The sequence below is a fragment of the Carassius gibelio genome, chromosome A11, assembly GCF_023724105.1.
Source record: "Carassius gibelio isolate Cgi1373 ecotype wild population from Czech Republic chromosome A11, carGib1.2-hapl.c, whole genome shotgun sequence".
Classification (NCBI taxonomy): domain Eukaryota; kingdom Metazoa; phylum Chordata; class Actinopteri; order Cypriniformes; family Cyprinidae; genus Carassius; species Carassius gibelio.
Genome location: NC_068381.1, coordinates 15,158,053 through 15,183,981, shown reverse-complemented (window position 1 = coordinate 15,183,981; position 25,929 = coordinate 15,158,053). Strand labels below are relative to the sequence as shown.

The 25,929-nt window shown below is 37.3% G+C and overlaps 1 protein-coding gene across 1 annotated transcript in view; it reads left to right on the top strand.

The window, feature by feature from the left end:
* The window catches only part of LOC128022442 (inactive N-acetylated-alpha-linked acidic dipeptidase-like protein 2), a 174,122-nt gene that overhangs the window by 51,969 nt on the left and 96,224 nt on the right, over window positions 1–25,929 (top strand). Inside the window, exons 3-5 of the mRNA XM_052610035.1 lie at window positions 5,905–6,166; window positions 13,750–13,869; window positions 21,505–21,643. Coding sequence (XP_052465995.1) covers window positions 5,905–6,166; window positions 13,750–13,869; window positions 21,505–21,643 — 521 coding nt within the window. The remainder of the gene's footprint in view (window positions 1–5,904; window positions 6,167–13,749; window positions 13,870–21,504; window positions 21,644–25,929) is intronic.

Genomic DNA, 25,929 nt, shown 5'->3' with positions numbered 1-25,929 from the left:
ACTTGGAGAAATAAAGTCTCATCTGGCTGCTTTGTTGACTGGCTTCCTGTGTGAAAATGGTAGATATTTGTTGCTTGACAGGAGAGCAGGACTCCTCTCCTGATGTCTATATTAGTCTCAGTAACAGATGGTGCTGAGTTAAGGATCTGTCGTCACGAGGGTTTGCAGACTCCTCTTGTTTCTAGCCAGCGGCATCAGCCGTGAGCTAGGCTTGAGCTGGGCTCAAGTGAGGCAGTGACATCATTCATCAGGTCGTGCTGTGGAGAGCACCTCTGTAAACGCTGCTCAACAAGAGGCTGGATTTGGTCAAGCTGTGGTAGGATGGGTGACTAGCTTTGCCGCCTTCTACTCTGATCTTTTTTGGTACTGGTCAGTGGAGACATGTCGAGGTTGAGGATACGTTTTCTATATAAATGGAACCAAAGTTAATTGGTTTGACCTTTTATTGAAAGTATGGAGTGACCGAGTAATTGGGTCACATACATCACCACATGTTATGGATTCAATTTGCCTGATTTGTTCTACTTGCACTGGTTAAGTCAAGTGTTTTGATACACAAATGAATGTTAGAAAACCCATAATGAATAAATTTACCTATTTCTCTCTCTCTCTCTCTCTCTCTCTCTCTCTCTCTCTCTCTCTCTATATATATATATATATATATATATATATATATATATATATATATAAGTTTAATAAAGAAACCTTTTTTTATCTCAGCATTTAATTAACACACAAAGCCATAATTTATTTTATTTTATTAGGTGGATTTGGTTTGATGGAATAAATGGGAGCATGTAATAATGGCAATATAGATTTATGGTGAACTTGGTTAGTTTCATGTTAACACTAATTAAAGTGTGGCGGTTCATATTCTGCATTAATTATGGTGGCTGCGAGGCAGTGCTGTATTGATACTCCTCATCATTCTGTTCTGGTTTCTATTAGAGCTTTAATTCGAACTATTAAACTTTTGCAATTAATTCACCCTGAATCATTTTTTTTTCTTCTCCATATCAGAAATCTTTTCTAGGCCTTCACATTTACAGAAAAATGGCTTATTGTTATCCTTTTTATCTCTTCTTTACCTTTTAGGTTTCTTTTCTTCTGAATATGCACTGTTATGACTAGTTCACACTATAGGATTTTAAGCCCCATTTAAGGCCGATTTGCTAATTAATGAGCTCGCCGACAGGTCAGGCTGTGATCTGAAGGAAAATCTGAAGTTTTTATGTGTGAACTACTCAATGATGCATCAAAGAGGCTCGGTGATGAATGAATATCTAGCATGTTCAATATCTGGAATCAACTTCACGTGGTGTCAGGTGTCGCGATGAGCTACAGCCAAAGAGAATGCAAGGCATGGGTTGAGGTCAGTGGAAGAAAAACAGCAACACAGCTATAAGAAAAGTTTGGAGACAAGAAATGGAGCAACATTTTATAGAACATCATCATGCAAACAACTAATCTCTTTTTCAGATTGAAGTCATTCGTTAGTCATCGGTTTCACATAGTCCTTTAGAAATCATACTTATATGCTGATTTGGTTATTAAGAAAGATTTAGTATCATCAGTGTTGAAAACAGTTGTGCTACTTAATGTTTTATTTATTTATTTATTTGTGGAAAGAAAAAAAAATAATTTCTAACAAAACTTTGATAATTATTTACTTCAATTTATTTGAAATTAATTTTCCTTAATGCTGCAATCGGTAACTTTTGACGCTCTAGCGGTTAATAAACAGAACTGCATGCGTCGTGCGGAAGAACATCGTAGTCGGAACTACTTCTCTCCGTTTATGTCTATGAAGAATCACAAAGGTACTGGGTTACTCCGCCGCGGTACCCCCGAAGCAATCTAAAATAGTCCGAATATAAACACTTATTATAGGTGCACCCTAGTGATTCAGGACAAGCCAAAAACACGGTTTGGAAAATGGATTCATGGTGTACTCGCTTATTATATACATTTTGAAAATTTTGGCAATGGCAATAGGAATTTTTTTCACAGATTATCTGTCTCATATTCTACTGTCAGGACATAATGACTGGTTTAACAAATATGTAAAAAATACATTTTTACAAAAGTTACCTACTGCAGCTTTAATTACTAATAATTACTAATAAATAAAAGGTATTTCCAAATTATTCTAAAGTTAGAAGTTACTCCACAATGATTCCATTTTATTTAGCAACACCTAGACTTTTAAGTTGACACATTCTAATTCACCAAGAAGTGATATTTCTTTGTAGCTCATTTCAACTGGTCGAAGTAAAATTGGTCACACAATCATTTGGGGGAGCGGTTCCTCCATAAATAATGCCCTGGGTTACTATTTAAGTCTTGTTCCAGCTGCAGTGGGGGTGGAGGTTGGAGAAGCATTACCTGAGAGAGGTTAGGAATCATCCTCTCCACTCATGCAGAGCACGCTTTTAATTAGATTACCCAGGCACCCATGCACAGCCGTGAGGGATTGGACACACTCTGTCAGGTCACAGTGCCTCAGTGTGGGGCTGGACTGCTTGTCCACTGGATGACTGGATGAGTCCTGTGCTTGAGAAGCTAGAGAAAAACAATTTACTATGGTGGTACATTTTGAGTAGGAATAACAACTGAAAGAAATGTAAAACTTTTCTGTCCACTCTGTCCATATGAAAGAACATTGTCTAGTTTATCTTAATATTGTTTATTCCCAAATAACTCTTTACTCTGGGGGCGTCTACATGATTATGGTAAATATCTGGTCAAATTAGTTAAAAGTAACATGTTTTAAAAAACTTAAAAAATTCAGGAGCAATGTAATTAGACTTATTTTATATATTATTATTTTTTTATGTTTTGATTTTGTGTTTTACAATTTGTATTTTTGTTGTTGTATCCATTAGGGCATGAATAATTATAGTCATTTGATAATTTGTGTGATGTTTTTAAATGAATTACATGTTGGTTTTGTGGTCAAATTTAGCAACTTCTTGTGTTCTGATCTTGTGGTCAATTGTGTTTTGAGGTCTGTGTGAACCTATTATATTTATTCATAGGAAACATTGGGTCAATCACACAGTATTGACTAATTTGCATTGATTTTATTAGTAAAACTGAAATAATTGTATAGTTACTTATCTAAATAGTCTACTGATCAAAGTTCAGTCAATAATTTGCTTAAAGGGGGCATAACACACACAGGGCCCTATCTTGCACCCAGCGCAATTGACTTTGTACACCGACGCATGTGTCATTCCTATTTTGCACCCGCGCAAAGCGCGCTTTTCCCTCCACAGAAGCACGTCGCTAAACTAGTGAAAGAACTTGCGCTCCCTGGGCGGTTCAGCGCAAAAAAAGGAGGCGTGTTCCGGCGCAAACAATCCCTGGTGCTATTTTGCTGTTCCATTAAACAATTGCGCCACTGACCAGAAAAAAACCTAGTCTAAAGTCATTGGCGCGTTGTTCATTATGCTATTTTAAGGGCGCATTCTTGACCATAATGTATAGCGTGCACAACGCGCATACACTTTGCTCATGTAATCTACACAGATGCAACAGTTATTTTTGCAAATCATAAATTGTTACACTAAAAAAAATATTAACACATGAGATGACGGAAATCATTGTGGTGTATTTTGGGTGGGTTTCTCCCATCCCCATACAACACAACTTCTCTGTCTTTCACTGCTCTTACAAGAACATCAGTCTCCTCGGCTGTGAACCGCTCCTGGCGTGCGCCTGGTAAATACCCCATAATAATAGCAATCCATAATGGAACTTGCGCACCTGCTTTTAAAGGGAATGTTGGATGACGCTCTGATTGGTTTATTTCACGTTACGCCCAAACCACACCTATGAATAATGAAGCTACTTCAGACCAACCCACTTTAGATTTGCGCCAGGCGCAAGAGCCATTTATCCCGCCGGGAAAATAGCAACAGCGCCGAGACCCGCCCACAAAGTTACTTGCGCTTCGACACTTGCATTTCAGATCGTTAAAATAGGGCCCACAGTTTCACCCAATCTCATGTTAATCTTCAGAACCTATAGAGTAGTACTGCATCCTTCATATCTCCAAAAAGTATTTTGTTTTATTATATTCATAAAAGAATAAAGCCATGGAGCCTGGAGATGTGCCGTGGGTGGAGCTAAAGAATGACGAGCAGTTGAACATTGAATACCAACAAAACAAGACGCTTGATGCCGTTTAACTTATCGTCTGCAGTTCTGAATCATGACCGGGATCTTTTTTCAGCCGGGACCGCTCCATATGTCAGTATCAAACGATATGTATCCACTGTTTACATAACACTGAGTTCTTTAGGAAACTGAACAATTTTATCTTTCCCTTGCAACCAAAAACGCACTTCTTTGGATTGGAGACAAGTCCAGTGCAGCGGCTTATGACTGAAGGTCTGGAATCCATGGCAGCTTTCATTGGCCAAGGCCCACCCATGAGGCCGTTTGACATGTCAGACAACAAATCATAGCTCACTTCGTTCAGCATCACTTTCCGAATGTGGAAATGTAGCCACAATAACAGACAGGTGTGTAAAACTCTCTGCCGTGTTTCAAAGATTCTATGCTATGAACTTTAATTATTTCACTTATAACTCCAGTGTTTACTTTATCCCGACAAGTGCTTGTTGTCACAGTTGTAAACTCTATGGCTTTCTTCTTCTGTAAGGGGGGTTGGTGCTATGGCATCTTTGTTTCCAGGCGGAACGTTAAAGAACATGACACAAACATCTCCCAGAAATCCGGTAGAATTCAGCCAATCTGATGGTGACTTCGAAACTCCTGAAGTGTTTCCAATTTTGTGTCCCATATGCATCAGCCGTTTAGCCAATGGTCCGTGAGTGTTACGACTGAGGCTGAGTCAATGCTTAGCATGAGAACCCAACTCTTTAACAGTGTAAACAACTCTTAATGCATGAAATGGCATTGTACCCCCCAAGTAAATCATTTGCTATGAAACACAAATACAAATCAGATTAGAATCCAATAAAGTGTATTTGTTGTGTGTATAAAACATCTCACAGAAGAAAGCAGACCACTGTTGATTTAGTCTGTACTTTTCAGGCAGGGTGTTTTTCCTTTTCTTGTTGTGCTGTAAAAATCACAACTGTTTTGAACGTTTTTTTTTTTTTCACCTAAAAAAAGTGCTATAATGAGAAAACTCTTTGTTTGCGAAGACAGTCTGTCCTAGTTTGAGTAAAGTATATTGAAAGGGTCATGTGGCAATTATCAAACTGTGTAAATTTGTGGATAGAGAGAGAGAGAGAGAAAAGTGCAGTTAAATGATTCATAGTCTCTAAAGGCTCTTGGATTACTTTTACACTTTTAATTACAACAATTAATTTTGTTTTGAAGATTTGAGAGAATGGGCAGGCCTGCTGTGTTTCTCCTATAAAATCACCGAGTTAGCTTTGGCATGCTGATGGGCCTGAGAGCTCTTAAAGTTTTCAAGTTACAAGATAACAATGTGTTTCTATTTGTGCCTTCCACGTGCTGTGACGGGTAAAAAATAACCGAAGCCGAGCTGCCAGAGCACCTTAACAGCGCTTCATTTCTCTCTCTCATGTTTAACCGTCTGTTGCTAATTTACTTTCACTCCCAGCAATCCTTTTTTAATAGTGCATCCGTTTGTTCAGGAGACAATTGATTCCCTGTGTTGCCATATTCATCAGTTACATTAACTGAAGCTTGTCCGGAATATGAATTATGGAGGCTGTCTCTCCATTTCTGTCCCTCGTTTCTAGTTGCATCTTCACGTCAATAGACCAAGTAAATACCTTTGAGGAAAATAAATGTTAACCTAAAGTCAACAATGTGCTAATTACACTAATGATAATGAGTCTTGCGCTTATTCATCAATCCTTTGTTAAGTGTTTTCTTCCTGTTGTGTCTACTTCGATACAGGGACTTTGACAGCTTGTCTGATCTCCCAGAAGAGTCCAAGGTCAAGTACATTGCTCAGCGGTGGGAAGATCTGGGATTAAAAAATGTCAAGGTGACCAATCACATGGCTCTTCTGAGCTATCCCGGACCCAACCTCAGCACAATCATCGATACGAGCAGAAACCAATGTTACCTGCCTAGCGGAATGAGGTGTGACCAGCCGTTTGCATCCACGACTGAACCATTTGCCTTTGCAGCCTATTCGGCTGTGGGAAATCTAGTGGTGAGTTACATTATATCATTATACTCAAGTATATACTCAGATGACCAATACTATACTCACAATTGTACTGGAAACATCAGCTATGAGTCCAGAACAATGACATGTGATAATGTTAACCTAAAAATGTGCATCGCCCTTTATATGCTAATTAACACACTGGTATTTTATACTGGTTCTTTTGGTATGGACCAAAAAGAAAGTGATATATTTAGTCCTGATTCTCTTTGCATTCACGCTGTCATTTTTAACATCATAACTAAGATTTAAAACAAAAGGTATATGAATATGGTCACAACCTGACTGGACAGCTTTATGTCAAATTTATTTCAAAACCTTCTTACCTGTTTACAACACAACTGTTGTAAACTTTTTTTTTTTTTTTTTTTTGTGCACACCACGGTTTGGATGGCAGCATTCACTTGTTCAAATGAACTGCGTCTGCCATGTGTAAACATGCCCTTAAATTATTTAGATTATGCCGACAAAGCCAAAAATGTGGTAATGTGCAATTAAGGTTCTGTTTCTAAATCTAACTCATAAAATGAATTTTGTCCATGCAACCTAATTTGTCAACTTGATTAAGTAACATTTACTGGCATTTTTGACCTGAAGAAAATGTGAATGTTACTACTTAAAGTGCATGTTTAGGTTACCTGAAAAAAAAAAAAAAATACATTGTTACACAGTAATTCAAAAGTTTGGGTCAGTAACATGTTTGTTTAAGAAATTGATACTTTAATTCAACAAGGATGTATTAATTTCATCAAAAGTTACATTTAAGGTACAGTATTTCTAATGTGTATAATGTATTTGTGATACAAAAGAGAATTTCTGGTCATCAAATAAAAATGTATCACAGTTTCCATGAAAATATCCATATAAAATTAGTTTAACACAGAATGTCACAGAATTTGTCAACATTTTTATGAATTAATCAAAAGTATAGGTTGTTACACTTAAATCAAATTGCGATATGAACCAGTATCTGTAAATATTAAGCTGGAAAAGTCGATTTTAATATGAATCCTCCTGCATTTTCTGCGTTTCTCTGTTAATGACGCGTGATGCTCACAGTGATTTCAGCATCTGCAGTCTCACTAAATGAGGACGTACAGGTAAACACATGAATAACATCTCCAAAACTGCTTTGAGAGTGACTTCACGAGCATTTGACCGTTTGATTTGTGTGAAACTAGCGTCATATCACAGACACAGAACTGTAAAGCTATTCACGACAACCCTTCAAAGTAAAAGTCTGGTTTAATTTAAAGACAATTTAAAGTATTTGCCAAAAACATTTGATAAGGCCATTAATATATATATATATATATATATATATATATATAAAATATAATATAATATATATAAGGAATAAATTAAGTTGTTTTTATACATTTAAATAATTGCACATGCTGAAACTCAGAATTAGGAAACAATAAAGGTGGTGAAGAAAAAATAAAACATTTAATAGGGCCCTAAAAAATTAATTTTTGTTAAACTTTGTTGATTGATAAAATTATATTTAACCATTGAAAAGGAGTCAAGGAAAAACAGAAGCCAGAAAAATGTAAACAGAAAAACAACTTAATTTGATAAAAAAATTAAGATGATTAGGTATGCAACAATACATTTAGCCCATGGTTCAGTGCATAGCTTGGTCCTTTTAACCATGTTTTTTTTGTTGTTAAAAAAAGAAAGAAAGAAAAAACATTACTAATAATTTTTAAATATTATATATTATTATTATTATATGAATAAATAAATATATATATATATATATATATATATATATATATATATATATATATATATATATATATATATATAATAACAGAAATAACAGAACTCATGAAGCTCCAGGCAATCCTTTATATGGACAAAACCATTCAGCTGCTGTAACTAAACTAAAAAACTAAAAAATAAAAAAATAAAATTGAGAAACGTTTTGCATTGTAAAACATGATGCATGAAAACACTCGGCTGTGACAATATATAGGTTTTCTATGTTCTTCAAGCCATCTCTGGTATTTTCATAATAATTAAGTATATTTATAATCCATTGCTAATCCACGTAGTCTTTGTTAGAGTATAGAATATATTCTCTGCCTCTTTCTGTGATAAGAAGCTTTTGCTGATCTTGTGTAGTAAAAACATGTTATAAGGTTCTCTAATAATAATGCTTTCTTTTGTTGGACAACAGGTTTGGAAGTGCTTCTCACTGCAAGTCATTACAATGAATAGAAATAAAACACACCTGAATTATTTAAAAGGGGTCATATGATGTTACTAACATTATTTTTTTGTATTCAGTGTAATGCAATGTGTTTGTTAGGTTTAAGGTAAAAAAAAAAACAACAACAAAAATAAAACACCTTTTCCACATAATGTACATTATTGTTGCTCCTCTATGCCCCGCCTTTCTGAAATACATAGATTTTTACAAAACTAATTGTTCTAGAAAGCCCTGATTGGCCAGCTATCCAGTGCATTGTGATTGGCCAAATACCTCAAGCGTCAGACAAAAATGTTATGCCCCTTACCATACTGTGATGCTGTGTCCCGGCGCGATGAGACAAAAACTATAAAATCTATTATAAACTAGCCATTTTTTTTTTTGCATTCAGTGGGGACATAATTACTGATTATACACTGCTTTATATTCGCGTTTGAATCATCAGTGGAAAGTCTTTTACATATGAAAAAAATATAAAAACTTACAAACTGTGAGTAAGAAGCTGTAGACTTTCCTTGCAAAGCTGGAATTGCCCCATTTTATAGAAACAGACATTGCTGTTATAGGCTTCTTTCACAGAAACAGTTCTCATCCTCCATATCAGCCTGATCTCACAAACAAAACGTACATATTTAGACGTAAACTAAAACTGTCCGATACGTATGTTCCTTTACGTATTTAAAGTGTAATTTACGTATTACGTATTATTTACAGAATGTTAAAAGAATAAAACATAATAAAACACAATTTTAGTAAAAATATAACATTAAAACGATATTTTGAGCCACTAACGTTAATCCTACACTTACCCCTAAACCTACCCATGACCATTTCTTAAAACTACATAACAGTTACTGTTATAGATAAACAAATAACAAACAAACAAACGTAACGTTAATCATTTATTTTTTGCGAAAATATCAAAAGTGGTACCAAAAGTAGTTCAAATAATAATGAGTTCCAGTCGTAGTCCTCTATATGGAGGTAATAGTTTTCATAGGGTACAGAGCAGAATTTAATTTATTAATCCATGAAATTATGTATCTGTCTTTTCTCCGTGAAGGCACACTGGCGCAGTACTCAAATGTCATAAACTGAAACAGGACATGTCGCAATCTGTGACGAATTGGATGAGGACCAATGAGCGTTCGTTATCAGTGCCGTAAACCATGTTGTAACGTGGCGCACTGGCGCTATTTTCAAATTCGAATCACAACGAGTGCGAGCTTTGACTGTGACGGATGCTGTTGCTGAGAATGAAGATGAAGATCGATTGATAAAGGGCTGAATTTGGATATGTTCTTTGCAAACATCTGGATTCTAAAGATATGCAGTACAGCAAACAAATAAAATGGATGTGATTTGTAATTGTATGCTGTGCTTTTGTGTATCTATGGTTTGCAGCATGCACAGAAATGTTATTTCCTATTAAGTAGACGAGTAAACTGCTTTCAATAAATTGAATAAAAACATGTATTGATATGACAATTAAATACAACAGATTTAAATCATTAAAGCCACTATTTTAATATTAATACATGGGAGTTCATATACATTCACACTTTACGTTAGAATATTTAAGTTTTTTTAGCTGCTAACACATAAGTATTTGTACGTTTTACTGCTATAAATACATCTAAATTGTACGTTTCTATGTGCATGAAAACGTAAGTCAATGTACGTGTGGTAGAACCACATTTAACGTAAAAATACACACGTATTCTCATGAGATCACGTTGTCCATATATTGCACTGCACACATCTGAATATTTGGGTTGAACTGTTCTGGAACTGTTTTGTAAATACAACTTAACCACTGATTTATATTGTGTCCTCTTTTGGAAGGCCAAACAAAGTAGTTTCGCCTTCTCAACAAAACACACAGCATCTCCACAACATGGCAACTGCCACAACAGTGAGAATAAAGGTTATGCCTTCTTTCTTTACATGAACATTTGGGCGATGTTATGCAGATCTTCACACATTGTGATGTAGACATGTGGGGGCCTGTTTATATGATCCATTTTAGGAGGGTGTGGTTGACTCTTAACTTTTTTAAAGAATATCTCTTTGGATTCGAGACATTAGTCTTTGCCACTTTACTGATCTTCTTCATGCACCCAGATTTTCTGTCACTCCAAAGAAAAGGGAAAATTGAAGTCGCATTATATGACCCCTTTAAAACAAACCAGAAAAAAATGCAATTCACAAGCACATGAGTCGTACTGAATGCTTCAATATTATATTATGCATTTTAGCATTCCTATTAAAACATATTTCTTGAGCAGAAAGTCTTGAGCATATTAGAAAGATTTCTGAAAATCATGTGACACTGAAGACTACAGTAATGATGCTGAAAATTCAGCTTTTCCACCAGAAGAATACATGCCACTCAGTCAATCAAAATTGAGGACTTTAATTGTTTTATCATGTATAATAGAGCAACACAAAGTTGGTTATTGACCTTTTTTTATTTAATGTACTGCACAATAAATGCATTGTATTGGCAGCTGCAGATGAATTAGTGTTAGAAATTTCAACTTCTAAAACTTCCAAACTCACTTTCACAGCAATGAACACTTCATACCGTCAGAAGGTTAAAACAAATCCATTATGCAAGACTGAACCCATTTCACACACACACACACACACACACTTGATATATTCTCCAGATATTTGTTGAGGTTATGCTTCCTGTCTCTAAAGGGAAAAGGAAATGTCGAAGGAAGATGCATTGCCATTATCCATTTCAAGACAGACACGCTGTATCTAACACGCTGGGATAAGCTTCAGTAAAAAGTTCTCTGAGTTGCAGTCGGTCTTTCATGTCACCCTCTACAAGGGAGGTCAAAGTCATCCATCATAACATTGCACATACTCAAGGCTCTGATGTAAATTAAACTGCATTTGCAATGTCTAAAAATCAACAGGGAAAAACAAATATGACTGGCTTGATGGATGGAACGCTCGTGTCGAGGCGTTAGAGAATTATCCAGCTATCTTGAGCCACTCATGGGTCACTTGGCATTTCACATTATGTACTTTTACCAACTCCCAGATCCACAACTGGGCTAAAAAAATTCACCATCTTTTCCACTGTACAGAATTACCACAGTCACATATCCACAGACATCTGTTCATGAATCTCACAGGCAGGCTTGACTGGCATAGCAGCTAATTATGCCAATTATAAATTAATAATGAAGTATTAAAAAATATGTATAATCAAAAACTTATTTTAATACTGTGTTGTTATAGATTAAAAAATAAATAAAAAAAATCAATGAGTAAATTGAGTATAAAGAAAAAAAAAACTTACTGTTGCATTTTAAACATTGAGCTATATTAACAAGTCTCATATTAAAGTGTTTTTTCTTCCTTTTAATGCTTATTATGCAATGCAGTTAAAATTTTGGTTCTTAACCTTTTTGACTACCCCATTGCCCACAACAATATTCAATGGCCCAACAACCATAGATTCTGTAAATTAAAATGCAAGATTTCTGAAGTTTTGAAAGCATTTTAACCAATTAATATCAATCAACCACATTTTTCATGTGTCTTGGTATGGCATGAAGTTTTAAAATTATTTTACATGGGTTTTCCTGGTCTAGAAATAAAAAAATGAAAATAAGGCCCCACTGCTTTGAAATAATAATTACTTGTACAGTAATATTTATTTTTTATTTAAATAATGTTAAAACAGGTTAATGAGCAATGGACATACTTTAGAATCTTGACTTTAGCTTTGGTTGAAACTGACATTGAACTGAAACTGAAACTTTTTCTTTTTTTTTTCGCAAAAATCTTTTGGGTTCAAATAATGGTTGATGCAAACCCTTCTTTCATTAAGGCCTTTTTGAGAAAGAATTTGATATTTTTTTCACCTATCTTTCAAGATGGATCATTGTTTTAGAACATATGAGCTGAGGATTTGATCTTGTAGCTGATGAATGATGGAGTGTAGGGAAAGAGAGAGAAAAAAATCCCTGCTCTGTATGCGCTTCATGAAACGCCTTGTTCTGAGGTTTTCCTTTGATACATGATCTATACTGTTGGAAGTGGTCATTTGTATTCATTTAACATTGATTGCTTTATATAAAAAGGAAACTGGTGAAATGATGAAACGTTTCTGCAACACCTCGGCAAAGCCAGTGTGTTAACATAGTTCAAATTGTAATTTTACATGGATATTTACCAAAAGTTCAATCAGATGGACACAACGAGGGCATATTAAATTCCTTTGAAATTGTAAGAGGTTCTCACTGTAACGATGCCTTACGGCCTCTTGCAAAATGAAAAATGAATTGAGCATTAAAGAACTGCCAAATTTTTATTCACAGAAGACACATCGTCACTCTCGCCGTCTGGCCTCTAATTGTGCCGTGCGATTAGGGGTAGTATTTAACATGCTCTTCAAAATAATGTTTAATTATGGGGTGGGTATTTCTTTCCACTCCTCAATCATGTAGATGTGATAACAATAGTTATTTTCCTCTAGTTGCTTCAAGTCGCTGGGGGTGAGATGACTCGTGACAGGAGCCGTCTCTTGTCTAGAAAAGTGATTTGTTCTCGGCAATGTGTGCCCTCCTTAATTTCATTACCTTAATGACAGCCTTTCAGTGCAAATCTCATCCATTCCCAATTTTCTGCCTCTTCTTTGGGGTTAGACGGAACACTCTTCTAATCCAAATGCAGACTTTAGTGATAAATCACATCTTTCAATGGTCTTGTGGTTTCGGGAGACCAACTAGGTGTACTCTCCTGCCCAGAATCATGCTTCATTTCCCCCCAGGCCTAATGAAAAATTAATCAAACTCAGGTAATGCATTTCCACTTTGTGTTTCTGGGCCCTAAACAGCATTTAGTTTGACCCCACCTCATCACCCCTTGTCAGTCAGACGTACTCGCTTTTCTTAAACTCACAAACCTGGTTTTTGTTTAATAGTGCAGACTAAATGACAAGAAGGATGTCGTGGCCTGTGGCTGCCTTGAATCTGCCTTGTATTCTTTCAGAGCTGTGACATCTATGCTGGGTCGGTGTGTGATTTATGGTATGATGGCTAATACTTGTCCCCCATTATACACAGCCTGAGATATTCACTTTGTTTTCACTCATGCTTTGCTAGCAGTAATGAATGTGACAACTAAATTTATGGGTTGAGTAACATTACAAATCAGAGGCTTGTTATTCCTCACACACAGCAAGACAGGTCAGAGTCTACCCTGAACCATTGTTTTAAAAACATGTGAGTGTGTGAGTGTGTGTGTGTGTGTGTGTGTAAATAAATGAACTAATGAATGAATTAATATATATATAAAATTATTATTATTATTTATTTCTTTTCAGGCAGAGGTGGTGGACGTTCAATATGGGAGCCCAGAGGATTTGAGACGAGTCCAAGCTAGTGCAAATGTGACCAATAAAATAGCACTGCTGAAACTTGGACAATTTCCTTTGCTTTATAAGGTAGGTTGTTATAGATTTTGTTATAGATAGATCTATCTATCTGTCTGTCTGACATTAATTCTGGATCATTGTAAGTGCCTGCATATAATCCCTTCAAAGAGATGCTAGTCACTCATTAATGTCACGTTTGTGTTATGGGAAACACAGGAGAAGGAACCAATTTGCAGATACGTCGTTTATTTAGGGATAATCCAAAGGGGTAAACAGTCCAGGCAGAGGTCAAAACCAAACATAATCCAGAACAAACATAAACAGGACACGAACACAGGGCAAGGCAAAGCAGGGCAAGGCAAGGCAAGGCAAGGCAAGGCAAGGCAAGAGTTGACGGACATGAATAATACGCAACATTAAACAAGGACTCCGTAACACAGACTAAGACAGACTGGGTATTTATACACAGAAGGATAATGGGGAAACAGGAGACAGGTGGGGGGAACAATCAATTACGCAACAAGGAGGAAGGTGACCATATAAGGAAACAGGAAGTGATCTGGGACAGACACCGTGAGAAGGAGGACATCTAGTGGAACCCCGGGGAACAACAACCCAGACACTGTGACAGTACCCCCCCTCTACGGAGCGGCTCCCAGACGCTCCAAGACAAAACACAACACAGAGACCAGGAGAGAGGCAGACAGGTGGAGGCTCAGGGGGAGGGACGGAGGGCCGGAAAAGGAACACATGGGGGACAAACACCAGAAATGAAAACATAAAACAGGGAGACCAGGAGGGAGGAGGACCAGAGGAGGTACAGGGGGAGGGACGGAGGGCCAGACAAACTGAGGGGAACAGACAGAAACCAAAACAACACACAGAAATCCCTGAAGGATCTGTTGAGGCGCCCACCAGGGCGGAGCGGAAGACCACCACGGCCTTGTGGTCAAAGTCAAAGCCCTCCAGGGCGGAGCGGAAGACCACCACAGCCTTGTGGTCAAAGTCAGAGCCCTCCAGGGCGGAGCGGAAGACCACCACAGCCTTGTGGTCAAAGTCAGAGTCCTCCAGGGCGGAGCGGAAGACCACCACAGCCTTGTGGTCAAAGTCAGAGCCCTCCAGGGCGGAGCGGAAGACCACCACAGCCATCGAGCACCGACTCGGCATCGGGCGCTGCCTCGGCATCGAGTGCCACCTTGGCCTCTGGAACAGCAACGGGCACTGCCTCGGCCTCCGGAACAGCATTGGGCACCGCCTCTGCCTCCGGGACAGCATCGTGCACCGCCTCTGCCTCCGGGACAGCATCGTGCACCGCCTCTGCCTCCGGGACAGCATCGTGCACCGCCTCTGCCTCCGGGACAGCATCGTGCACCGCCTCTGCCTCCGGGACAGCATCGTGCACCGCCTCTGCCTCCGGGACAGCATCGTGCACCGCCTCTGCCTCCGGGACAGCATCGTGCACCTTATCTGGAGACTCAGGCTTTGAGTGGGCCATCTTGTGCTGTGGCGCTGGGCTGGCGGCCATCTTGTGCTGTGGCGCTGGGCTGGCGGCCATCTTGTGCTGTGGCGCTGGGCTGGCAGCCCTCGTGTACTGTGGCGCTAGACCGGTGGCCAATTTGGGCATTGGCGCTGGGTTAGCGGCCATCTTGTACTGTGGCGCTGGGCTGACGGCCATCTTGTGCTGTGGCGCTGGGCTGGCGGCCAACTTGTGCTGTGGCGCTGAGCTGGCGGCCATCTTATGCTGTGGCGCTGGGCTGGCAGCCATCTTGTGCTGAGGCGCTGGCTCAGCAGCCATGACGTGAACCGTCTTGGGAACCTCTAGGATCCTTGATAGCGTAGCGAAATAATCCAAGAATGAGTCAGCGGCCATCTTTTGCTGTGGCGCGGAGCTGGCGGCGATCTTGTGTTGGGGTAGTGGGCTAGCGACCACTTGGTGCTGTGGCGCTGGGCTGGCGGCCATCTTGGGTTGTGGCGCTACCATGGCGGGCATGCGCTTCTTCTCACCTCTCCGTCCGCCATGGTGAGAGGGTGGCTCTGATCCATCCCACACGAGCCCCGGGTCGAAGGGAGGCCATGGTTGAGAGTGGTGCTGAATCTCCTCTCGACCACTCCCTCCTCGGCGACCTCCCCTGGTCCCCCGGAAAACCACCAGGCGAGTTCCCTCAAAACCGCCTCTGTCCCGCTCTGTGGCTGGGGATGAGGCATGAGCAGACATACCGCTGGTTCTCTGTTGGACGGAGTCCTTCTGTCACGTTTGTGTTATGGGAAACACAGGAGAAGGAACCAATTTGCAGATACGTCGTTTATTTAGGGATAATCCAAAGGGGTAAACAGTCCAGGCAGAGGTCAAAACCAAACATAATCCAGAACAAACATAAACAGGACACGAACACAGGGCAAGGCAAGGCAAGGCAAGGCAAGGCAAGGCAAGGCAAGGCAAGGCAAGGCAAGGCAAGGCAGGGCAAGGCAGGGCAAGGCAAGGCAAGGCAAGAGTTGACGGACATGAATAATACGCAACATTAAACAAGGACTCCGTAACACAGACTAAGACAGACTGGGTATTTATACACAGAAGGATAATGGGGAAACAGGAGACAGGTGGGGGCAACAATCAATTACGCAACAAGGAGGAAGGTGACCATATAAGGAAACAGGAAGTGATCTGGGACAGACACCGTGAGAAGGAGGACATCTAGTGGAACCCCGGGGAACAACAACCCAGACACTGTGACAATTAATGACTAAATTTGATTGACTTCGTCTCATTAAACCAAAAAATAACCATGATCATTAAAGTTGCATTTAATCATGACAGGTATTTAACCAAGTTATTTCTTATAATTAAATCACCGGAAGCTGTTTGGGGAAATTGTTATATGTGATTAATGTGTACACAACTATGGTACAGCTCAAGTAATATCTTTTACAATGTAAACCATTTCTGAAAACCCACACCAAGATAATTATTTTAATCAGGTGTTTGTGTCATTATAGTAATAGGGCTCATTGCAATTTATATTTATTAGTGGATGAAGCACAGGTGATACCCTATAATTTGCTTTCTTGAAGAAAGACACCTATTTGTTTTTTTGTTGTTGTTGTTGTTTTTGTTTTTTTGCCCTCTAGTATCATGTTCTCAATAGAATGTTTGAATCATTTTCAAACTTGATACATGATTACTGTGCATTCAAGCAGGGGTTCTCAAAGTAGGTAAATGTGACTTGTTCTCAGTTCTTAGTCTTTTTCATACTGTGTTGATTATGCATGCAGGAACCAATGTGGGTAGTGTACAGTTTTATTTCTTAACCGACTTTATGTGCTTATTTGTTGTTGAGTGCACACACGCTACTGAACATTGTGCTAACACGTTGGTGCATACAGTATGTGCCAGATTTGAATACAGATTTGAATTTCATCCTGTTTTACTCACAAATCAGTAAAATGTATTTGAATACATTGCAGAGATGATTTATACTGTTATGGTAGTTTATGTGCTTTTTGGAGCTTCAGCATTTACATGAAAACAAGTAAGTGAAAATAGTTGTGCAAACACTAATTTTCATATGGTTCCTGCAAAGTTACTAAGAACACATATTTAAAAATAAAATATTTAGATAATAAAATATTATTAAAATAAATATTTAGAAAATAAAATCAGAAAAAAAGCTTTTGAATATATTTTTTTTTAAATAATAATTTGATTAAAACGCACTCACCCTCAGCTCACCAATGTATTCACTGCAGTGAATGGGTGCCATGAGAATGAGCGTACAAACAGCTCACAATACTCCACTGAACTGAACATTTGTGTTTGTAATAAACACATTCATAAAACATTCCATTTCTTTCAGGTAAAAAAAAAAGAGTTTTCTATACAAAATATTGCTTTCCTCTGTGACAAAGTCATCTGAATCAGAAGAGAAATATTCAAGGGTCAGTCTTTGTTACAATGTAAAATAGTCCAAATGTGATTTTGATGTGAGAGGATAAAAGATGATGGATGTTTTCACTGGATCACTGGAGTGTTTTTATAGACTAAAGATTGGTATTCTGACCAGAAGCAACAGTTAAAATTGTTTAATTGATGGACTGGAATTATATGGATTGCTTGTGGATTACTGTGATGTTTTTCAGCTAATTAAAATTCTGAGGTGAACTATTCCTTTAACATAACTAATAATGTGGATTTGTGGATTTAAGCTACACTGATACATTTAAAATTACTATTCTAAACTGTCCAATTATAGGTGAGAGACACAAACATTTTTTTTTTCTACAAAAAAAAATAAATAAATAAAATTGTACCAGAGTATTACAGAGAAGGTCATATGTGCCTTTTGATAGTAACATCTTTAATAAGCATGTGTTATATTTAACCTCAAAGAGATGTATGTATTTTAAAAGATAATAAATACATAATTTATTAAAACTGGATGGGTTGTAATGTAGGAGCATGTTTTCATATTTATAAGAGTTCATTACTCAGTAGCTTTGTGATTAATTCACGTCTCATGCATGGTAACATCTGGGACACAGTCTTTACGTTCCTGCTGTATTCAATGTCAATCACAAATATGCCTACCATCTTCAAGGATGCATGAATAAAAACACTTAGAAGTCTGATAAGAACTTTTGAACCTCATAACTTTTTGTGCATTCATTTAAATGGGTCATCAACAAAGTTCTTGCTACAATATCTCATCTCCTTCAGACCATAGAGTTAAATCACACAATTCATGAAAAGAGTTAATGAAAAGAAACATAGATATGATGTAATGCAAGACTGTAATAGAAATAACTTTTCATTTTGTTAAAACCTTTCAACTTATTTATCTATGGAACACAACAGGAAAGAATTGCATATGTCCTTACTGTTTTCACATGAGTTTGAGTAAATGATGTTTAATATAATGATTAATTTTTGAGTGAACCTTTTTTTTATTTTATTGTAATTTTTTTTATAGCGGAGAAAATTTTTCTTTCTTTCTTTCTTTCTTGCTTTCTATTAAAAAGTGCCTCTGAGTTTGTACGTGTGTGTTTCATTAGCATAGATTCTATTGTTATGACTGTATGAGGCGGAAAATGGTGACCTTTTGGGAGCACTAGACTCAATTTGAATTCTAGCTCTGTACCAGGCACTCTTACCTGTCAGTTGTTTGAAAAAAGTTATTGATTTTCTTTAAAGCGAGTGCTAATGCTCAGTCTATGAGGATCAAGTATTTTGACTGCTCCTCCTCAGACAATTAGCTCAGAGAATGATGGCACTTTTGATGACGATGTTATGATGTTATGCTTGGCAGCATGAAACATGCATAACAAACAGCATAATGTAACAATATTTCAGATAACTTCAAACCCTTTTAATATTCAATTCAAGCCCTATCCGTAGAATATAGTCTCACAATCATGGGTAGCGTCTTAACAGGCTGGTCTGTTTTGATGAGAGACTTCCTGTAGTTTATGTGTGTCACTGACGTAATATGATGAACAAGGGTACATGTAGAATTCATAAATATGACTGTGTTTTACTGTATGTACCTGTAATTTTTAGTGCATCCAAGAATACATTTTGGTTGACGTAATTAGTGATCAATTGTCATAATGAATTTGTGAAGAGCAATATTAGAACAAATGAGCACATTTAATTTTAGTGCATTTAATAATGGCAAAATAAAAATTAGTAGCAGGAAGATTACTGGCTAAGAAATGCTTTTCCTCTCATCCTCTATGAGCCACTGTGTGTATTGGTTACTGTAAGTAAATGTCAAGTGCTGTGTGTTTAGTTGTGCTCCTTTGTATTCCCATGAAGGACATGTTGTTGGCATTTAGCAAGAGGCATGACGCTCCCAAGCAACCAAAATACCTACAATGTGCTGATTGCTATCTGTGAACAACTCCCTTATTGTAAAAGATTTCCAAGCCTATTACAAGCTTATCTTTATCGTGCATGGGGAGCAGCTTCTGGCTGGCTTCTTATATGGATGTCAGGTGCTAGGGAGTTCAATTTGCACAACACCCAGTGGTGCATATGCCTTCACACCAAATGTGCCCGTCTGTTTGACACCCAGTCTAACTGCTGACACGGTTGGCACCATCAGCAGAAATGATATGCCACTGTGCATATGGTATACGCCCCCATTAGCAGTAATAGTGAGATTGTCGACTAGATGCTCAAGCCAAACAGGGACCTTTGAACAGTGACTCAGATGATATAAACATCTACTGCCACGTAAGATGGCAACATCCTCATTCTTTACCCCTGGGGAAGTAAGTATGAAGTTCAAATTCAGTCAAGTTGGGAATTTTTTGCTCTACTTTAGAATCATTGATTTTTACGTGGGTGTTTCTTCAGCTATCTGCACTTTTGGCCCTGTGGACTTTCAGAAAATAATCTCTCTTTAAACAAACTTTTCCATCTCACTAGTTTATTTCATTTATCTGCTAATATTGGATATACAGTCATAAAAAAAAGAAAAAAAAAAAAGAAAAAAAAACCTGCCCTGTGCACCCCAATATCATTTCCAAACATCTTAAATTATGTATCATGCTTTATAGCATCTTATGATGAAAGAGATGGTAATATTTTTATTTATGTATTTATTTATTTATTTATTTGGGGGGTTAGGAGATCACAATTTGGATCATATTATTGTGAAACAATATTTGCACACTTTTTGCATATTTAAAAAAAATATATTTATATATTTGTTATATTAATATGATCAACTCCTATTACATAAATATGGCCATTGTTTAAAAAACACCATGCACACTGAAGTATACAGTGATATATATTTGTTATTTTATTTATTCATATAAAAGATACATTAATTTTATTCCATCCCTGACAAGTTGAGTTGCTGTGATAGATAATGTGGTTTGGCTAAAAAAGCTGCCCAGCGCTCCCAGCTGTTAGGCCAAACACACTCAGATATTCACACTTACTGAGATGGCACAAGAAGAATCATTAATCACTATTGTTATTGTGATATTGTCCACCCACACCGAAGACCAGAGAGATAACTAGTTACCTCCAGAGGCTTTGACTCACTGACTCTCACAAATTACAAATTTGGTCCAAATGTTATATTCATATTGTTACATCCCTAGCATGTATGTTTTTAAATTAATTGTTAAGGTAAGTTTTCCCCACCCTTTGGGGTGTGGTTATTTATCCTGTGTGTGTTCTCTCTCACACTCTGATTGATAGGCAGTTTCAAATTGCCCACAGGTGGTACTCATCCGAGTGTGTGCTGCAGACGGGGCTGCTACAAAAGAGCAGAGTGAACACCACTTGAGGAGGCTCACTTCTCCCCTGCTCCAGACTTGTTGTGTTTCTTGTTGGTGGTGCAAAGTTAAAATAATTGGTTGTCTGTCAAGTGTTAAGATCTAAAAGTGAATTGTATTCTTGTTCACCAGGAGTGTGTTGAAACCACAGACTCTCCCTAAGACATTTATTGCTTCCCATTCTAAATTATTTAAACGGTCAAACTAAGTGGTTGTTGCATTTTCGGAGGTGATTCCCTCAAGATTATTGTATATATATATTTTTTTTTTCATTTATTTATAAGTTTTACCCCTAGACTGGGGAAGGGGATCGTAACAATATCTTGATGGTCCAAAGGTCTACAACCACACACATGCATGTTTTTAAACAGTAATGTATCTTGCACAAAGAGTTTAATCTCTGTCATCTCTCCACAGCTCTCTCTTCTGTCAGAGGTGGGGTTTGGTGGCTGTCTTCTCTATGTGGATCCCTGTGACGCCCCATTTGGAAATAAGACCTTTGGGGTGACCTTGAACCCAGGTGGGAACCTGTTTTCTCAAGAAGACTCCAGAAGTGGTAAGCATCTTGAACAGACACTTACATCATGACACTATAACCTTCTTAATGTTTTATCTTATTTTATTTTTTTTTAAATTTTAAACTCTCATCAAAACTTCCTTTATTTAGATCAAGTGGAAAGAAAGAGATCTTGGTATTGCATAATTTTGCTTGACAATGAGATCTTAAACTAATTTCTTGATGATGATGAATGAATTGATGGACATTAATTTAATAATAATAATAATAACTTTAAACATGCCTTAAAAATATATATTTAGTGTTTAGGTCAGGCTTTACTTTCAAGGCAAACATTTTTAATTATGCTGATAATTTCCACAACAACAAAAATAAATCACATTAGGCAATAGCAAATGAGAGAAAATAATTACTGTTTTTGAACATATATGATGCCTGTGCACTTAAACTACATCTTCGCTAATTAAATGTTCCATTTCAGATTGTTATTATTTAATAATATTTACAAAAATGGCATTTAGTTTATGACTTATTTTACGACTTAGTTTATGATATCTAGACTAAGTTATGTGCATCTTACAATAAAAATTATCCACTGATATTTATGATAGCAATGTACTATACTCTAAAACCTATGTGCTGTCCATGGTGCTGAAAGTCAGCTATGTGTGTGCAGCTGTCCATTGTACTGAAAGTGAACAACCTATACGTAGTTTAATATATATATATATATATATATATATATATATATATATATATATATATATATATATATATATATTTATATTATATATAATATACTTTGTTTTGTGTGTGTGTGTGTGTGTGTTTTTGAATATCCACTGTTGACTGCAGCATTATGAAACTATAAAACCTATAGTGTGTACTGTCCATGGTTCCGAAAGTCAGCTGCATGCGTGTAACTGTCCGTGGTGCTGAAATCAGATATCCTGCTTCAGAGGATTTCAAACTTGTCCTGGTTGTCCTCAAATCCACCCCTGCTCAAATAAATCTCAATCTGAATGATCCTTTAAAGGCAGTTTTCATTTTGCACTCTTTATTTGCCCTGTTTTGGCCACAGACGTTTGTCATTACCTGCATTTGTTGTATAAAGAAATGTTATGTTCTTCTTTAAGCATACATTGATGACTATAACATTGTGTAAGTCTAAAACATATAGTGTGTGCTTTCTATGATTCTGAAAGTATGTGCAGCACTGCTATTGTCTGTGGTTCTGAAACTGAAATTAATGTATTTAAGAGTGCTGCCTATGACAGAAGACCTCAGTGCAGCCTTGGCTGACCCTGGCTCTCTGCGGTGTAGGATCACTGGGACGTGTCATTACTGGAGTGAAAGCATGGGCTTACAGCAGGCCGTGGAGTCAGGGCACAATGGGGCCTGCAAACAGATGTCTTAGCAGATGTTTTGTGCCTGCTTTCTCTTCAGCAAAGCCCTTTGTCAGAGTGCTCCACAGGAAATTAGTACAATGCGAGATTATTCAGTGGGACTATTGTCCTTGTGACTGTTTTGTTTGTTACTGAGAGAATATATGCAATGCACACTGGTGAACCAATACTCTGGACAGCAGAGGTCAGACTCTAGATGCATTTATGCTGTCTTCATGATCCATAATATAAACATAAAGTTCACATCTTGCAATTTTGTGTGGCTGTTTGTGAGCTTATTATATGACTTGCTGCAGATTTTTTTATCATTGGCTGTAGATGTCAATATATGACTTTACTTAATTAAATACACCATAAAGAGGTGTGATATTGATATAGATGTTGTCCAAATATTTACTCTGAAATGTTATTATTTTTTTTATTAGTAGTAATGGTCATTCAAACCCCCACTGGTAAACATGTATTGATAAAGAGTGTGGGGGAATTTTGTTTGTGAGAGTTGTACCTATGCTTTATTTAGGCTTAATTATCAGCTGTACAGTAATACAGGTATTACAGGTTTGTGACGTAACCAACCCAGATATACCCTGCCCCTGGGAAAAGGGAGCATGGGGGCAAGGCCCCGCCCCCTTGTTATCATAGTTTTGTCGTGATTGCCTTACCTGTGCCACCTGTTGTGTCTTCATTAGTCTTCCTATTTATATCCCCTTGTGTTCACTGTCCTGTGCGGTTCATTGTTTCTACATGTTTCCTTGTGAGATATTTTTATCATTGTTACCCCTTGAAGAAGTCTTTGTATTACCTGTGAGTGTTTGTCTTTAGTAAGAGTTCCTGTGTCAAGAGTCTTTGTTTATCGTGTCAACCCAGTCTTGTTAAGTTATTTAGTCTCTGCCCTAGTCATTGTTTTCCCTCTCGTGGGTTTTTGTTTCCCCCTTTTTGTCAATAAATAACCCTGTGTTTAGTGTATCCTGTCTGCGTTTGAGTTCATCCTAACCCCCCCACATGACAGAAATGATCAGCATGTTTCTCAAAGAAGGGACAGAGCATTGTTGGATAAAGGTAAATTATGTGAACAATAATGTATTTAAAAAAAAAACAAAAAAAAAAACAAAAAAAAAAAACAAAGCATTAACACATTATAGACTGTACCCCATAAACACAATCAAGCCCAGAAAAAAAAAAAAAACCTTGCCCCATCCCTTTGAAAGAAATATATGACAAAGAAAATTGTACCAATCAACATTATGCCATAAGCACTGTCAAATAAACTTTTCTTGATTTGAACCCATTATGTTTTTTTAAGCTAGTGTACAAGATTATCCACACTGCTGTACACTCTTAGACAAAAAGCCACAAATCCGTCACTGGGGTGGTCCTCCTAAGGTATAAAAGCACTAAATGGAATATAAGTAATAAGTACCTTAAAGTACATATTATTACTGATATTGAAAGGGTTCTGTCCCAGTGACAGATTTCTATCTTATTTTCTTTTTCTTTTTTTCTGAGAGTGTATAGCCTAGTCATTGCACCTGTTCTTCTAGGCCCAATGAATTGTGGTGACAACCCTGGTCACAACATAGAATGTGACAAGCAACAATAGCGAATAACAGAAAACTGTGTGCACCTGCCTTTAGATGTCAGGATATATTCCAAGATCTTGTTTACTTATGACTTGTGAACGAAACAAAACACATAACATGATGCCTTTAAGGCACATATGGAATCACTTGTCTCTAATACCAAAAGAGATGGCCAAGCGCATTGATTCAATCAGAGGAAATGCTTTGTGAAGCTGAATTGCAGCCTCTGGAGAACAAGTGTTGTGCGGATTTATTGATCCATGACTCTATCTTATTAATTTTGTTTATTTTGGATAAATTCTCCCATCCTCCTGGTTGGGAAATGAGTCAATAAGCTGCTGGAGGACATAAACGGAGCGCTGACGTATAAAAGCATCTCTTTCTTTAGTAGACTTCTACTCTGCTGGCTCATTGCTTTTTCCTTTTTTGATTACATAATTTTGTTAACCTTTAAAGCCGGGCACATATCCGAGGGAGAGATATGTGGAATTTATGGGGAACTTCAAATAATTTTTATTCACATGGAACAAATTGTATCCCGTGGGTTATTTAGAAACCTTGTTGAACTGAAAAGAAGCCTTTGAATAGAAATGTAGTTATTTGCATATTTGGTAACACTTTAGAATAAGGTTCCATTAGTTAATGTTAGTTAACTACTTTCATTAACATGAACTAAGCAAGAACAATCCTTCTACAGCATTTATAAGTCTTAGTTCATGTTAATTTCAACATTTACTAATGCATTATTTAAATCAAAAGTTGTGCTTGTTAACATGAGTTAATGCACTGTGAATTACCATGAACTAACAATGAATAACTGTATTTTCATTAACTAACATGAACCAAGATGAATAAATACAGTAATAAATGTATTATTCATTGTTTGTTCATGTTAATTAATACATTAACTAACATTAACTAATGGAACCTTATTCTAAAGTGTTACCGCATATTTATTTAAATATGCCACAGCTATGGGACCCATGTAGGAGTCTTTAATGAACAAATGCTTACCTCTGCTGTTCGGAAGAGAAATGTCCTCTGTGCAGTGTCACTCAAAACCATCACATTGTGTCCAGTCTCACACCTTGGTCTGATTTCTCCTGTTTTACTTTTACTTTCTTTCTCTTTTCATGTTGTCATTTTTTCACTGCTTCTATTAATGCAGGAGTCAAAACTTAAGTAAAATAAATAAATAAAATGAATGAGATGCAAACAATAAACAAAGTCCTACACAGATAGCAGGTGATTTGTTTGAAGAAAAACTGACAAGGTGACTTGGAGAGACAGCATAAAATACTTGGATTGTCTAATTGCGCCCTGGATGAATCTGTGCTTT